The sequence below is a fragment of the Chiloscyllium punctatum genome, chromosome 4 (assembly GCF_047496795.1).
Source record: "Chiloscyllium punctatum isolate Juve2018m chromosome 4, sChiPun1.3, whole genome shotgun sequence".
NCBI classification, from domain to species: Eukaryota; Metazoa; Chordata; class Chondrichthyes; order Orectolobiformes; family Hemiscylliidae; genus Chiloscyllium; species Chiloscyllium punctatum.
Window position 1 is genome coordinate 36,630,404 of NC_092742.1, and position 16,589 is coordinate 36,646,992.

General features: G+C 41.4%; 1 protein-coding gene across 1 annotated transcript in view; it reads right to left on the minus strand.

Moving 5' to 3' along the window:
- Positions 1-16,589, minus strand: part of lrrc9 (leucine rich repeat containing 9) — a 242,353-nt gene that overhangs the window by 169,782 nt on the left and 55,982 nt on the right. Inside the window, exon 10 of the mRNA XM_072568390.1 lies at positions 11,289-11,444. Within this exon, the coding sequence (XP_072424491.1) occupies positions 11,289-11,444 (156 nt within the window). The remainder of the gene's footprint in view (positions 1-11,288; positions 11,445-16,589) is intronic.

A 16,589-nucleotide genomic window follows, 5' to 3' on the forward strand; every position in this document is an offset into this window, starting at 1 on the left:
AAGGTAAGGGGCAGAAGGTTTGGAGAAGATGTGAGGAAATATTTTTCCTGGACTTACTGCTTGTAAGGGTGGTAGAGACAGAAACCCTCATAACATTTAAGAAGCATTTAGATGTGCACTTGTGATGCACAAGTTTACAAGGTTATGAGCCAAGTGCTGAAAAATGGGTTTAAATAAGTCAGGTGGCTGTTTTTGACCAGCACTGACATAATGGACCAAAAGACCTTTTTCAGAGCTGTAAATATCTATGACTATGAAATAAATACAACAATTATCACTGAAGCAAAATACTAAGGAAACTAATGGGGTTAAAGGCCAATAGGCCACCTGGACCTGATGGATTACATCCTAGGATATTAAAAAAAGTAACTACAGAGATAATGAATACATTAGTAGGAATCTTCCAACAAACCTTAAATTCTTGGAAGCTTGGAAAATTGCCATTGTTATACCCTTATTCAAAAAGGAAGGAGACAAGCTACGGGATACTATAGGCCAGTTAGCTTAATATCTGTCATTGGGAAAATGTTAAGAGTCTATATGAAAGGGTGTAATACCAAAACATTTAGAAATGCAATATCATCAAAGAGTCAGCAGGGTTTCATGAAGAGGAAATCATGGCTGACAAATTTTACAAGAATTCTTGGAGGAGATAATGAATAAAAAGTAAAACCAGTAGATTTCCAAAAAAACGTTTTAGTAAATTATCACACATTGAGCTCCTTAATAATATAAGAGTATATGGTGTTGGAGTAATATATTAGAATGGATAGAGGATTAGTTAATATAAGAGAGAATTGGGTTAAAGAGGGCATTTTCAGATTGTCAACCTGTAGCTGGTGGAGTGCCACAGAGAGCAAAAGTTGGAATATAATAAAGGAAAATAAAACTTATGCACTTTGGTGGGAAGTATAGAGGAGCTGAATATTATTTAAATGGAAAAATGCAGGGTCCTTGTGCATAAAAAGAGCATTAGAACATTATTTCAATGAGCCACCACACACTGCAGCACAGAGGAACTAAGAAGAGCAGAGGAAAATCACCTATACAATGTATTCAAAAAGAACGGTACCCAATGAACACAATCTGCCTGATTTCTCAGCAACAAACCCAAACAAGCAAACAAAACACATCCAGAAACCCTAGTCACTCTCCCTACATCAAAGACATCTCGGAAATGACTGCCCAACTACTCAGACCCTTTGGCATCATGGAGTCCACAAACCCACCAACACACTAAAACAGCAGCTAATGAACTTGAAGGAACCTATACAGACAACAAGCAAAACTAATGACATTTACAAAATACCTTGCAATAACTGTAACAAACACTACATTGAACAAATAGGCAGAAAAGTAGCCACGAGGATACATGAACATCAAGTAGCCATCATGACTAATGGTTCGTTTAGATCGTGCACCTGGAACATAAAAGGGAGCCATTCCTCTATCAGAAGAAATAAGGTACTCTCAAACTTCAGAAAGGAAAGGGTTGACATCACCCTGTTACAGGTAACATATTTGAATGACAAGGAGCATTGAAGTTACAGCAGGGAGTATTTATTCGGGTATTTTTCTCCTCTTTCAATTCTAAAAGCAGAGGAGTGGTCATACTGGTACAGAGGAACCTCCCATTCCAGATAATAGAACAAATTAAGGATGAACATGGGCGGTTCATCATCCTCAAGGCCTTAAATCACAGGGAAGAGTATGGCATCCTGAATGTCTATTGCCCCCGGTGCACCCCTTAATTCTTAATCGACACATTCTCCAACTTAATGTCTCTTGAGGTGCGCCATAGGAGGAGACCTTGAGGTAGCCAGGTGTCTCGGGTATCTCCCTGCAATCCAGACAACTAGTGGACTTGTGTGGAGAGTTTGTAGGGATTTTACCTTTTACTCCAACCCGCACAGTGCAACACGAGAATTTTATGTTCTTTGTTCCATCGATCTGTCTGGATTCAGTGTTATCCTGCAGGATTGGGAACAAAGCCATTTCGAATCATGCGGCAGTGTATTTGGATGTCAAGATCAGGGCTAGTGGAATAGCCACGCCGCACTGGTGCGTGGATCCATTTCTTTTGAAGGATAACAAATTTATTGAGTACTTCACAAGGCAATTGAGGACCTTCTGGGACATCAACTCAGGTACGGTCAGTAACCCATCAGTGCTTTGGGAAACCACCAAGGCATATTTAAGGGGTTTAATAATTTCATACTCAGCAACTAGGAAAAGGCAGAGAGGAGAGCAGCAATGGATGCTTGAGGCCTGCTTGAAAGCAGCCGAATCGGCATATTATGATAGACCATCTGTGGTTAAGCTATAGCGGGTCACAGCTCTCTAGCCTGCTCTGAATTTAGTACATACCCAGGCAGCGAAGAGAGAGGTTTCCTTTGCGAAGCAAAGCTTATTCGAATATGGGGATAAGTCAGGTAGATATCTGGTGTATCTGGCTAGGGATAAGTGGCCAACAGTCCATCATGTCCATGAGGGAGAGATCCGGTAGTATCACTCGTGAGTTGAAAAAGATTAATGCCATATTCTGGAAATTTTATGCAGTTATATCAGTCGGAGGGTTGTGAGGATGGAGTAGCAAGAATGGAATCCTTTTTTGAGCATCTGGACCTCCCAGGTATAAATGCAGAGTAAGCCTCCCTTTTGAATGCACCCTTAACAATACAAAAGATAGAAGAGATACAAGAGGCAGTAAGGCAGCTCCAAAGTGGCAAAGCACCTGACCCAGACAGATTCCCGAGTGAGTTCTAAAAAGAAATTCATAAACATGTTGGACGAGCCAGTATTGGGTGTGTACAATCATTCATACAGCCAGGACTGCCTTCCGCCTTCTTTTAGGGAGGCCACTATCTCCCTTATTCTAAAGGAAGGGAAAGATCCTGAGGACTGTGCCTCATATAGATCTATCTCACTGCTGAACATAGGATTTTAAAATCTATCTAAAACGCTAGCCCTGAGATTGGAGAAGATACTGCCCACTATCATAAAGGAAGACCAGGTGGGTTTTATCAAGGGTTGTAGCTCTTCCAATAATATCAGGAGGGTGTTGAATATAGTATAGGTATGCCAGCAGAGTCAATTCCAGGCTTGGTGCTCTCCTTGGATGTGAAAAAGGTGTTTGATTGGGTGGAGTGCTTGTAGCTATTTGGTGCCCCTGGAACATTTTGGTCTTGGGGAGACCTTCGTTAGATGGATGACAGTGATGCTGCCTGACGTGCTACGCTTTACCAGAAACACATTTTTCAGCTCTGATCTCCAGCATCTGCAGTCCTCACTTTCTCCTGGTGCTATCTAACAACCCCAAGGCTGCAGTCCTTACAAGTGGCGTAAAATCAGATACTTTTAGCATTGGGAGAGGCAGCTGGCGAGGGTGTCCTCTCTCGCCACTGCTATTTATCTTAGTAATCGAAGCATTGGCGGAAGCTATTCGGAAGGACTCTGAAATAGCAGCGCCAAAGGTAGGAATGGGAGAGCACAAAATTACTCTCTACCCTGATGATGTTCTTCTCTTCTTGGCTAACCCAGAAGAGTCTGTACCCCGGCTAATACAAAAGATTAAGTTATTCGGCATTTTCTCAGGATATAAAATTAACTTTATAAAATCAGAAGCCATGCCTATGGGGGGCTTGGTGGGAGTGCCTGCCCTGGAGGATGGAACACAATTTCCTTTCCGGTAGTCACAAAAATGTTTTCTTAATTTGGGTATTTTTATTATCCCTGCTTTCCACCAGCTATACAGAGCTAACTTTGTGCACTTGTTTGATAGGATAAAACAGGATCTACAGTGTTGGGAGGAGTTACCAATATCATGGTTAGGCTGAATAGCCTTCATTAAAATGAATATTCTTCCTCAGCTACTATACCCTATGAGAATGCTCCCATTGTTGTTGCCCAGACAAGTTCTGTGGAAGTTCAATAGCTGGCTTCTGTCCTTCATTTGGTGTCGTAAGCGCCCTCTTATTAAATTTACCAAGTTGCAACTCCCCAGAGTATTGGGACGGGGGTGTGGATCTCCCAGATTTTAAGCAATACCAAATAAGGGCCCTATTGTCCTATGAGAGTGACTGGGATCCAAGGTTGATATGGCTTGATATTGAGGCCTCTCAGGCAATGTGTCCCCTCTTTAACTTGTTATTTATGGATAGGATGAAATCTGTTGCTGAGCATTGTAAAAGACCGATCATCATAAACATGCTCAAAGTGTGGAGAATGATGTGGCAGGGCAAGGGTAGTTTACATAAGACCTCACCTTTCATCCCCTTAGCAGGACCCCCAGAATTTAGGCCAGGGTCAATGGATTCTGGCTTTAAAGCATGGGAGGTCAAGGGAATCCCCTATTTGGGAGACTTCTTTGATGGGGAGGTCCTGATGTCTTTTAATCAGCTAAGTCACAGATATGGGCTACCAAATAGGTACCTCTTCCGTTATTTTCAGATTTGGGATAATATACACAGAAGGACCATGCTCACGGCTCAGCCTAAGTTTGACATGGAGAGAGGAGTGCTCCGGCGCGTGGGCACTCTCTCAGTCAGTATTCTATATCATTTACAGACAGGGGGCACCTTCGAAGATGTGCAAAGACTCTACGGAGTCTGGAATCAGGCACTAAGAGCAGAAATTTTAATTTGAAACTTGGGATGACATATGGGAGAATGTGAAGAAAATCTCAATATGCAATTTCCTTTTCTTTTTCTCAGAGGATGATAAATGGGGTCCAAGTTGATGTGTTTGTTGATAGAGTTCCGGTTGGAATGCCATGCTTCGAGGTTTGGCCAGTGGTGTGTTAAGGGGAGGTTTATATTGAAGACATTTAGGTAGTATCTGTTTCCTTAGGCATTCATGCCGGAAGTACAGCTGTTCGCAGGGCTCTATCGAATGCCGTTGGTTTCCCATTTTTGGACCAGTTTTAGCATATTGCACCCATAGGTGTTAACGAGTTTTGATAAGATTTGTAGCTCAGGTTGAGGTTCTGGATGTAAATTTCCTCGCTGAGCTGGAAGGTTTGTTTTCAGATGTTTTGTCACCATAGTAGGTAACATCAGTCAGCCTCCGGTGCAGCACTGATGTTAGAGACCCACTTTCTATTTATGTGTTTAGGTTTCCTTGGAGCATGGCATTCCAACTGGAATTCTATCAACAAACACATCAACTTGGACCCCATTTACCACCCTCTGAGAAAAAGAACAGGAAGTAGCATCACCACGGAAATGACATCACCAACCCAAGGAAACCTAAACACAAATAGAAAATGGGTCACTAACACTAGTGCTTCACTGGGACTCACTGATGATGTTATCTAGTATGGTGATGAAATGTCTGAAAACGAACCTTCCAGCTCAGCAAGTAAATTTATCCATAAGTTAGGTTAGTCTAGCACAATTTAAGTTAATTTAAACTAATTTGCTAAGTACAGTCATTTATTAAGTCTTAATATGGAAAGATTGTTTGGTACCTTTGAGATAGTCTTGATTTGTTCTGTAGAGTAATAGGTAGTCTATTGTTAATGTTTTTGTAATACAAGATTGTTATATTTTTGTATTTTAATAATTTTGTGAAAGAATAAAAACCTTGCACAAAAAAAAAGTCAATTGGTTCAAATGGAGGTCGATACTGGTGCTGCTGTATCAGTGGTTGCAGAACCAATCTTAAACAAGATTCGCTCCGGACTCCAACATTTATATTTGCACAAGACCTCAGATAGGCTGAGAATGTATACTGGGGAACTATTTCAGATTAAGCGTAGGACGTTGGTTCTGGTCTCTTGCAGTTACCACTGCAGGAGTAAAAGATTCAGTCCCAAGTTTAATGGAGTGGAATTGGTTGAGAAAGATTCACCTTTATTGGGTCAACATTTTTCGATTAAAAAATGGCTGCCTGAGTGAAGTACTAAATTAATACCTGGACGAATACCCAATCCCTTGCATGAAGCTGGCAGGGGGCACTGCCATTCATTAAGCTGGACATGAGCCATGGGTAGCTGGAACAACAACTCAGGCAGCCACTTTGTAATCAAAAAATGTTGATCCAATCTCAATCTTTCTAAACAATTTTGTCCTATCAAGCTTGTGCCCGAGCCTTTTACTACAGTCAGTGGTAACTGAAACAGTTGCTTCTCATAAGAGAGTGGAGCCAAATTTGTACCCTTAATCTGTAAAGGTACAGGTTCAGCCTAGCTGATGTCATATGCAAACTTAAGGGTTGGAGTTGAGACCTTTAGGCCACAATCAGTGAAGATGGAGGACAATATTTCATCCTCACTAACACTCAACACTGGAGCTCCCCAGTGGTGTGTACTCAGCCCTCTACTGTACTCACTGTATATCCATGACTGCGTCACCAAATACCAGACTAATGCCATGTTTGCTGATGACACCACCATTATCGGTCGAATCTCAGATGGTGACGAAACAGACCAGGTGGAAACAGAGGTGAGGTGGAAGACCTGGAAAAACAGTGCACCGAGAACAACCTAGCTCTCAATGCTGGCAAAACCAACAAACTCATTACTGGCTTTTGGCAGGATGTTACTCATGACCCCCTACACATTAACAGCACAGAGGTGGAACGAGTGGAGTGTGTCAAGCTCCCGGGAGATGTCATCCACAACAAGCTCTCTTGGACTCTTCATGTGGACACACGGTTACAAAGGCCCAACCACGTCTCTTCTTCCTCAGGCAGCTGAGGAAATCTGGCATGACGGTGAATACCCTTGCCAACTTTTATCGGTGTGCCAGAGAGCATTCTGTCTGGATGTATCACTATCTGAACTCAGCCCGTATAATCACAAAGGCCAACCTCCCATCTGTAGAATCCATCTACCAGGCTCGCTGTCAAGGAAAGGCCACCAGCATTCTCAAACATCCATCCCACCCTGGCAATGTTTTTCTACAACTTCTATCATTGGGGAGAAGGTACAGAAGCCTGAACACACACAGTTTCGAAACAGTTTCTACCCTACTGTTGTTCAATATTGAATGGACTTGCAAACTCTTAACATTCACCTGTACCTGTGTTTTTGTTTTTGCTGCTGTTTACCTTTTATTTACTTATTTATGCTTCTTAACTCTTGATTGGCCTGCATTGCTCGCAAGACAAAGCTTTTCACTGTTCCTCGGTACACGTGATAATAAATTCAATTCAATCCAATCTCCACTAGAACTGGATGGCCATTTAACCAGATGTTTAGGTTGATTGGTTCGGATTTAGACGTTGCTAAGTAATTAACTGTTCCAAACTAGGTGTGGGTGGACTTTCCAGGGTGTGCACTCTTCTGGATACCCATCTAGGAGCGGTTTTACTCAATTTAGGTCTAGTGGGACTCTTTTGCAGCATCTAAAATTGCTTGTCAGCCCAGACCCAGAAAAAAAAAGTGTTAACTATCTGGGAGGACATGGCTTTAATTTGTAGTTTTGCTGTGGGCTGACCTAGAGTCCCTCTGTTCAGGATATGTCCTGAATGAGTCAATGCGATTGCCTTCGCTCAAGTGGTGTTCACAAATCTCAGTTGGACTGGTGAATGTGCCCACTTCCATCGAAATACCCTGCAACTCATTCTCCACTTGCTGCATTTTCCAATGATAAAGCCAGTGCCTGTTTGAAGTCCAGATAGGTTTCAGCTTACAGGTGCTTTTCCATTGATATATCATTAATCCGTCAAACTAAACACAGTCTCCCAGCATTTCATTAAGGTTTAAAGCAAAGTTACACACCTCTGCCAGTCTTCTTAGCCTCATCAGATGTCCTGATAAAGATTTCCCTGGTTCGCAAAAATGCAGAGTGAAACCAATAGCACTTCAAAATTAGAAGTGGCTTGGGATCATAATATTCCTTAACTAAATCTGTCAACTCTTGAAAGGTTTTAGTATCTGGTACCTCAGGGAAAATAAGGCTGCTAATAAACAAAAAAAGCTGCAGGTCCACAAGCTGTCAGATGAATTACTCATTGCTTTTCATCTGTCCCAGTGTCATACAGGTTGGAAACAGAGCCTTCGATCCAACCAGTCTATGCTGACCATGTTCCCAAACTAAACTAGTCCCACTTGCCTGCACTTGGCCCATATCCCTCCAAACTTATCCTATTCATGAACGTATCCAAGTGTCTTTCAAACATTAACTGTACCTGCACCCACCACTTTCTCTGACAGTTCATTCCACACACTAACTACTCTCTGTGAACAAAGTTTCCCCTCATCTACTTTTCAAAACTCTCTTCTCACTTTAAAAATATACACACTTGTTTTAAACTCCCCCACCCTAGGGAAAAGACCTTACGCATCCATCTTATCAATGTTCTTCATGATATTATAAACCTCCAGAAGATCACCCCTAAAACTTCTATACAAAAAAAATCTTAGTCTTTCCAGTCTAATTTTATATCTCAAAATGTCCATTCCTAGCAACATCCTGGTAAATCTTCTCTGAACCTCTCCAGTTTAATAATATCCTTCCTATAAAAGGGTAACCAAAACTGCACAGAATAGTCCAGAAGAGGCCTTACCAATGCTTTGTACAAACTCAACATGATGTCCCAAACTCAAAGGTCTGAGCAACGAAGGCAAGTGTGCTAAATGCCTCCTTAACCCTGATGAAGGGCTCCTGCCTGAAACGTTGATTTTCCTGCTCCTCGGATGCTGCCTAACCTGCTGCGCTTTTCCAGCACCACTCTCATCTGGACTCTAATCGCCAGCATCTGCAGTCCTCACTTTCACCTTCTTAACCACCCTGCCTACCTATGACATAAATTTCAAAGAATTGTGTACCTGAATCCCTAGGTCTCTGTTCCACAACACTACCCAAGATGCTATCATTAATTGTACAAGTCCTGTCCTTGTTTGTATTAAAAAAAATGCAAAACCTCATATTTATCCAAATTAAACTCCATCTACGACTGCTCAGCCAATTGACTCAATTGATCAGAACCTCTTTGTAATCTTGGATAACCTTCACTATACCAATTTTGATCTCATCTGCAAACCTACTAACCATGCCTCCTATATTCTCATTCAAATAAATGACAAACAAAAGTGGATGCGTATCACTGGTCACAGGTCTCCAGTCCAAACAACCCTCCACTATCTCCTAACATAAAGCCAATTTTGTATCCAATTGGCAAGCTCACCTTGAATCCCATGTGTTCTAACTTTGCTAATTAATCTACCATGCAGAAAACCTGTCAAAGGCTTTTGCCTGGTAAAAATAATGCATTATTTGAACATACTTGGCCCAGTCTTCAACGGCTGATTCAAATGAGTTAAGCTTCCCAAGTAACAGCTTAATGCTTACCCCAACTCAAAGATTACTGTTGAGAGTCAATTTCTTCAGAAGTATGTATTTCTCTCGTCATCACTGAATTAAGTCTAGAAGCGCTGGTATCCGTCACCAAGTCATCGTTTATTTACATGTGGAGAGTCCTTGACACTGGTCCAGCTTCCTCAGAGCCAATTCTCAGAGTCAACAGGATGTCTGACACTCCTGTTTATATCCATTAGCCAGGACTCTGATTGGATTAGGTTAACAGCCCCAACCAAGGAACTCATTCTATGACCTTGTTATAATCATCACAATTCTAAGCTGACATGCAGAATATTTTCTTACTTCTTTTAAGGAGTTGGGCATTGCCAGTTTAGCCAACATTTATTACCCATTCCTAATTGCATTGAGGACAATTAAGGGTTAACCACTTTGGTCTAGAGTCACATGTTGGCAAAAACTGGTATGGTTAACGGATTTCCACCTCTAAAAGACCATTGATCAACCAGACCTTTTTTTTAAAAACAGCAAACAACAATGGCTAGTTTTTCACACTTCTACTGAATTGAGGTTTGAACCTATGGCCCCAAACAGTCATTTAGATTTCTAGATTAATCATCAATTAACTGCCACTGTAAAAACAAAGAACAGTCCACCTTTCTCTTTAACTAAGGAATCCCCGACATTGTGGTTGACAATGCCCTCAGACATGTCTGACCTATTTCCACATTTCTGCCCTCACCCCTTCTCTCGCCTCCCACAATGATAGATTGTACCTCGTCTTTACTTTTCATCCACTAGATTCCACATCCAAAGGATCATTTCATTTCCACTATCTCCAGCAAAATGCTAACATACACGGCCCTCCCATCCCCGTCAGCATTCCATCTGCGACAATCTGTTCCACTCTCCTTCTGTTCCCAGCATTTCCCCACATTTCCACAGCACCATCTCATAGAATCACAGATGATGTAACACTTGTCTGTTTACCTCTTAGTATCCTTCTAGCGATTTTCTGTCTCTCAACTGTAATCTTTTAGTTTGCCTATATCTTTTTGCTCTCTCTGCTCACTGTCTCTTTGTACTCTATTCTCTAACAACACTTCTCTCCCCATAGCCCCCCCAACCTCCACCCCATTATCAACATAAATGCCTGTACCACTTCTCCCCAGCTATTTTCAGTTCTGACGAAGGGTCACAGGCCTCAAAACATTAACTCTGCGTCACTCCCTACAGATTCTGCCAGACCTGCTGAGCTTCTCCACCACTTTCTATTTATATTACCACTTTGCCACTGCTGCACTACATTTAGTGAGTTGTAATCCTGTTGATCAACACAACACTATCTTTAAGACTTCGGGACTATTCCGTTAATACTACATATCCTGTTTTCCATACTTTGGCAGATGTGGATTTTCCATGGCATATTTCCATTCCATTTTTGTTCATGCAAAAATACCTTTGCTTTACCTTGTTCTATTGTTGTCTATTACTAAATACTGAATCTATGTTGATTTTAGATTGTTACAACTTTTAGAAAGGCACTTCTATTATTAATAGTTTTTGAGGAGTCATGTCTAAAGAATTGTGAAAAATGATTCAGTTGAAGTACTAAAAAGAGTTCCTGGACCTGGCTTCTTTTTTTAAAAAGGAAAAGGTTACTGAAGCTCAACTTGGTTGAAAGAATCAATTACTGCAAGTCACATGGTTTCATCTAACTGCTTTATTAAAGAATGAAATCATGTCCTTTCCCTATGTCGCTGGGAAATTCTTAAAAGCTCTTTTTCTCTATGGTTTGGTAATAAATGTGAAACCTAACAACCTGAGCTCTACCAGTACAATGTTTGTATAAATGTCTAAAAGTAGCAAGCTCTTGATTACTTGTTGCAGAGAATGGAAAAACGGCTAGACAATTTTGAGTATTAGTAACACAGAGTAGGAGAGTAGGAAAAGCAGAGCCTTTCAGTGGAGGCTGAATTAAGGGGAAAAAAAAAAATCAATCACCAACATAGGTTTTGTACTTACGGTTTTAATGCAGAAGCCAATGGTATTTATTCGCTCCTTAGGCACGTCCTGCAATGAACTAATTTGCTTCTGTAACTTTGCCACAATTTCAGCTTGCTGCCGTCGGATGTCCTTTATACGCATACGATAATACATTGTCTTTTTCATCACAGTTGACTACAGGAGAGGAAAAATTCATCCACTAAATCATACTGCATCTTCATTTCGACATTAATGATAAATGTTTTAGTTTAAAATTATCAATAAATTTACTAATTTAAAATAGCAATTTTTTTATACTCATCACCTTTCAAAATTAAAAAAAAAGAGTTTGTAGAAGCACTGAACACTTAAATACAGTCAAAAAAAAATTGTAAGTTGCTGTTTTTCCTTGAAATGCTATCAAATTACCTATCATGGGTGACATATTATTTTCACTTTAACCTTACTTACAACTATATTAACTACGTCTGAAAATATATTAAAATGAAAAGGGAAAACACGTGGACATTTGTATTTTGATGTCACATAAAAGGAATGCCAATCTTGTTTCCTTCCTGTGTTATTTCTGAAATGGAATAGGGATCATTAAGAGAGAGATGCTTCAAGTATAGTTTAGGTATGTTGTTATCGACCGGACCAGAGATAAGGAAATAGCAGGAGAACTTAACAAGTATTTTGCGTCAGTTTTCACAGTGGAAGACATGAGTAATATCCCAAAAATTAAAGGGAGTCAGGGGGCTGAGTTGAGTATGGTTGCCATTACAAAAGAGATAGTGCTAGAAAAGCTAAAAAGACTTAAAATTGATAAATCTCCTGGCCCCGATGGGATACATCCTAGAGTTCTGAGAGAGGTGGCTGAGGAAATAGCGGAGGCATTGGTTGAGATCTTTCAAGAGTCACTGGAGTCAGGGAAAGTCCCGGATGATCGGAAGATCGCTGTTGTAACCCCCTTGTTCAAGAAAGGATCAAGACAAAAGATGGAAAATTATAGGCCAATTAGCCTAACCTCAGTTGTTGGTAAAATTCTAGAATCCATCATTAAGGATGAGGTTTCTAAATTCTTAGAAGAGCAGAGTCTGATTAGAACAAGTCAACATGGATTTAGTAAGGGGAGGTCATGCCTGACAAACCTGTTGGTATTCTTTGAAGAGGTGACAAGTAGGTTAGACCAGGGAAACCCAGTGGATATGGTATATTTAGACTTCCAAAAGGCCTGTGATAAGGTGCCACACGGGAGGCTGCTGAGTAAGGTGAGGCCCATGGTATTCGAGGTGAGCTACTGGGATGGATTGAGGATTAGCTGTCTGACAGAAGGCAGAGAGTTGGGATAAAAGGTTCTTTTTCAGAATGGCAGCCGGTGATGAGCGGTGTCCCGCAGGGCTCAGTGTTGGGGCCACAGCTGTTCGCATTATATATTAATGACCTGGATGAAGGGACTGGGGGTATTCGAGCGAAGTTTGCAGATGATACGAAGTTAGGTGGACAGGCAGGTAGTACTGAGGAAGTGGGGAGGCTGCAGAAGGATCTAGACAGTTTGGGAGAGTGGTCCAGGAAATGGCTGATGGAATTCAACGTGAACACATGCAAGGTCGTGCACTTTGGCAAAAAGAATAAAAGCATACACTACTTTTTAAACGATGAGAAAATTCGTAAAGCCAAAGTACAAAGGGATCTGGGAGTGCTAGTCGAGGATTCTCTAAAGGTCAACATGCAGGTTGAGTCCGTGATTAAGAAAGCGAATGCAATGTTGTCACTTATCTCAAGAGGGTTGGAATATAAAAGCAGCGATGTGCTACTGAGACTTTATAAAGCTCTGATTAGGCCCCATTTGGAGTACTGTGTCCAGTTTTGGTCCCCACACCTCAGGAAGGACATACTGGCACTGGAATGTGTCCAGTGGAGATTCACACGGATGATCCCTGGAATGGTTGGTCTAACATATGAGGAACGGTTGAGGACCCTGGGATTGTATTTATTGGAGTTTAGAAGATTAAGGGGAGACTTAATAGAGACGTACAAGATAATACATGGCTTGGAAAGGGTGGACGCTAGGAAATTGTTTCCGTTAGGTGAGGAGACTAGGACCCGTGGACACAGCCTTAGAATTAGAGGCGGTAAATTCAGAACAGAAATGCGGAGACATTTCTTCAGCCAGAGAGTGGTGGGCCTGTGGAATTCATTGCCACAGAGTGCAGTGAGTCCGGGACGCTAAATGTCTTCAAGGCAGAGATTGATAGATTCTTGTTGTCTCGAGGAATTAAGGGCTACGGGGAGAATGCGGGTAAGTGGAGTTGAAGTGCCCATCAGCCATGATTGAATGGCGGAGTGGACTCGATGGGCCAAATGGCCTTACTTCCACTCCTGTGTCTTATGGTCTTATGGACCCTTAAAAATATTTTAAGAAAATAGCCTAGACCCCAACATTTTCTTATCTTTAAGGCAAATGTAAAATGCTGTGCTCCAGATACAATTTAACTGATAAAATTACTCCACCTTAAGCACAACACTTTATTCAAACACAATAGTTAAAATACAACAAAAGAAAGATGAACTTAGAATAACAACTCTAATGGAATACTTAACCGAATAATAGATACTGTAGTCATTACTAATTAATTGTTCCGATATAGTAAAATCCCATATACACATCTCTTGGCAAAAAGGCAAAATCAGATTTGGGTCACATGCAATGACTGTAATAGGAAGAGAAACTCGAGCTTCTGACTTAAGAGGGAGGACGAGAATAGCTTCTACTTCAAAACTCCAGCAGCATCTGCCGAATCTTAAAGCAAAAAACCAAAGTAGATATCCAGGCCTAAGAGAGCTAGTCATGCCCATCCTGACTGCTTCTATTGTTCCAACTTCTTAAAAGAAAAGAACAAGGCCTCACCACCTGTTTAAGTTACCACAGACTGATCATCACCTCTTGTTCAATCTCTCTCTCTCTCTCTCTCTCTCTCTCGTGAAACCAGGACAAAATATACCTCCTAAAACCACAGTGTATTCACAATGTTTCAACAAAGGCAACAAAGCCAATGCCAGACTCAATGGATGATGAGAAGATCAGAGAATATGAGGAAACAAACAAGAGTGTATAATGCATATCAGGTGAATTTTTCAAACAAGAACCAGACCAAATACAACAATGTAAGATAAGTGAAGACACAAGATAGATTAGTAAAGCAAGAATGAGAATAAATGGCAGTTAGCATTAAACTGAACCTAAATATCTTCTATAGCACACAACCAGGAAAAAAAAGTTAGTGAAAACTGCTATAGTCCCAGAGGATCACAGGCTGTTCTTTCATTAGATAGAGAAAACTGGTGGTATGTTTACCCTGACGAACACCACACCTCAAATAATGGGTGAGGTTAAAAAGGCAGTGCCTTAATTTTCACTAGGCAACTTCTCTTGTCTTGGCTTCTTTCCTGAAAGCCAGTGGAGTTTCTGACCAAACTGTGGAAGTATGGAATTGATTTTTATTGCTTGACAACTCCAACTGAAATCCAGGAACAACACAAACAAATCCACTGCCCTTATTGACCTGATCAAGGGTTTTGAGTCAGTTAGTTGAGAAGTGCAATGGGGGATTCTGCTTCAACCTCAAGATGACTCAAATCTTTTCCCAATCCATCCCTGGTCAAGTTCCGGTCTATTTGTCTATTAAAGTCATTGAAGAAATCGTCCAAAAGTGGAACATTTCTTCTACTTGGAAAACTACATCTCATTAATGTTGCAGACATTCAACATCTCATCCAAATCTATGACAGCTGCCTTCAGATGCCTAAGAATGAGAGTCTTCGATGGTCATGATACTCATCCTGATGTACAAGACTCATCCTTCTGACTATGTGCCTCTAAAACCTATATTCAGTTTTGACGCCACTTCAAGACTCTTGAGAAGTACCATCATATTGCTAGAGACAGATTCTCCATATCAGCTAAGAGAACAGGATACCGATATCAACATCCTTGAAGCAGCTAACACCACCAGCATCGTGGCCATGATCATCTGATACCAACTCTGCTGGACTGACCACATGCTTAGGATGCCTAAATTCGAATTACCAAAGCAAATCCTTTTCACCCAGCTTAGGGAAGGCAAACAAACAAAAGGAGGACAAGGGAAGTTTTTCAAAGATTCTCTGAAGACTTCCCTCAAGAAATGCAACAAAGAAATCCCATGCATGGCAGATCCTCATTCAGAAGAAACTGACGTGGATGAAGTCCCTGTATGAAGAAGTACCATTCTTTGAGAACACCCAATACAAGAGGTGGTACAAAAAAGGAACTGGAGAAAGGAAAGTCAACAATCTTAAAGATAAAGACCAATCCATCTCCCAGAAAGACATGCCAAATGCATGGTCTAAGAGTAGACTCATCAGATATGCAAAGATCCACATGACCAATGACACAGAATTTCCTAGGTGGACAATCATACTAACCAGATAGGAATTGCTGACAATGACAATTTGATACTGGAATATGTAAATAGGGATAAGGATGGGTGGGGCCTATTTGCAACAAAAGGGATGTTATATGCTTAATGAGATGCAGTGAAAAATCTGCTGATTATATGGTGAGGGTACAAATTTAATTTTTTTGAGTAAATGATAACAGGTGATATGCAGATGTGCTTTTTAAAAAAAGTAGCAAGTGCTTAGAACTTGGAACTCTCAGCTCACAATGTCAGTGAAAATGGAGACATTTAATAAGTTCAAAAGGAAAAAAAGTGTTCGAGGAGAAATTGAGGACTGCAGATGCTGGAGATCAGAGCTGAAAATGTGTTGCTGGAAAAGCGCAGCAGGTCAGGCAGCATCCAAGGAACAGGAGAATCGACGTTGCGGTCATAAGCCCTTCTTCAGGAATGAGGAAAAAGTGTGTCCAGCAGGCTAAAATAAAAAGGTAGGGAGGAGGGACTTGGGGGAGGGGCGTTGGAAATGCGATAGGTGGAAGGAGGTCAAGGTGAGGGTGATAGGCTGGAGTAGGGTGGGGCGGAGGGGTCAGGGAGAAGATTGCAGGTTAGGAAGGCGGTGCTGAGTTCGAGGGATTTGCCTGAGACAAGGTGGGGGGAGGGGAAATGAGGAATCTGGAGAAATCGGAGTTCATCCCTTGTGGTTGGAGGGTTCCTAGGCGGAAAATGAGGCGCTTTTCCTCCAACTGTCGTGTTGCTATGGTCTGGCGATAGAGGAGTCCAAGGACCTGCATGTCCTTGGTGGAGTGGGAGGGGGAGTTGAAGTGTTGAGCCACGGGGTGGTTGGGTTGGTTGGTCCGGGTGTCCCATAGGTGTTCTCTGAAACGTTCCGCAAGTAGGCGGC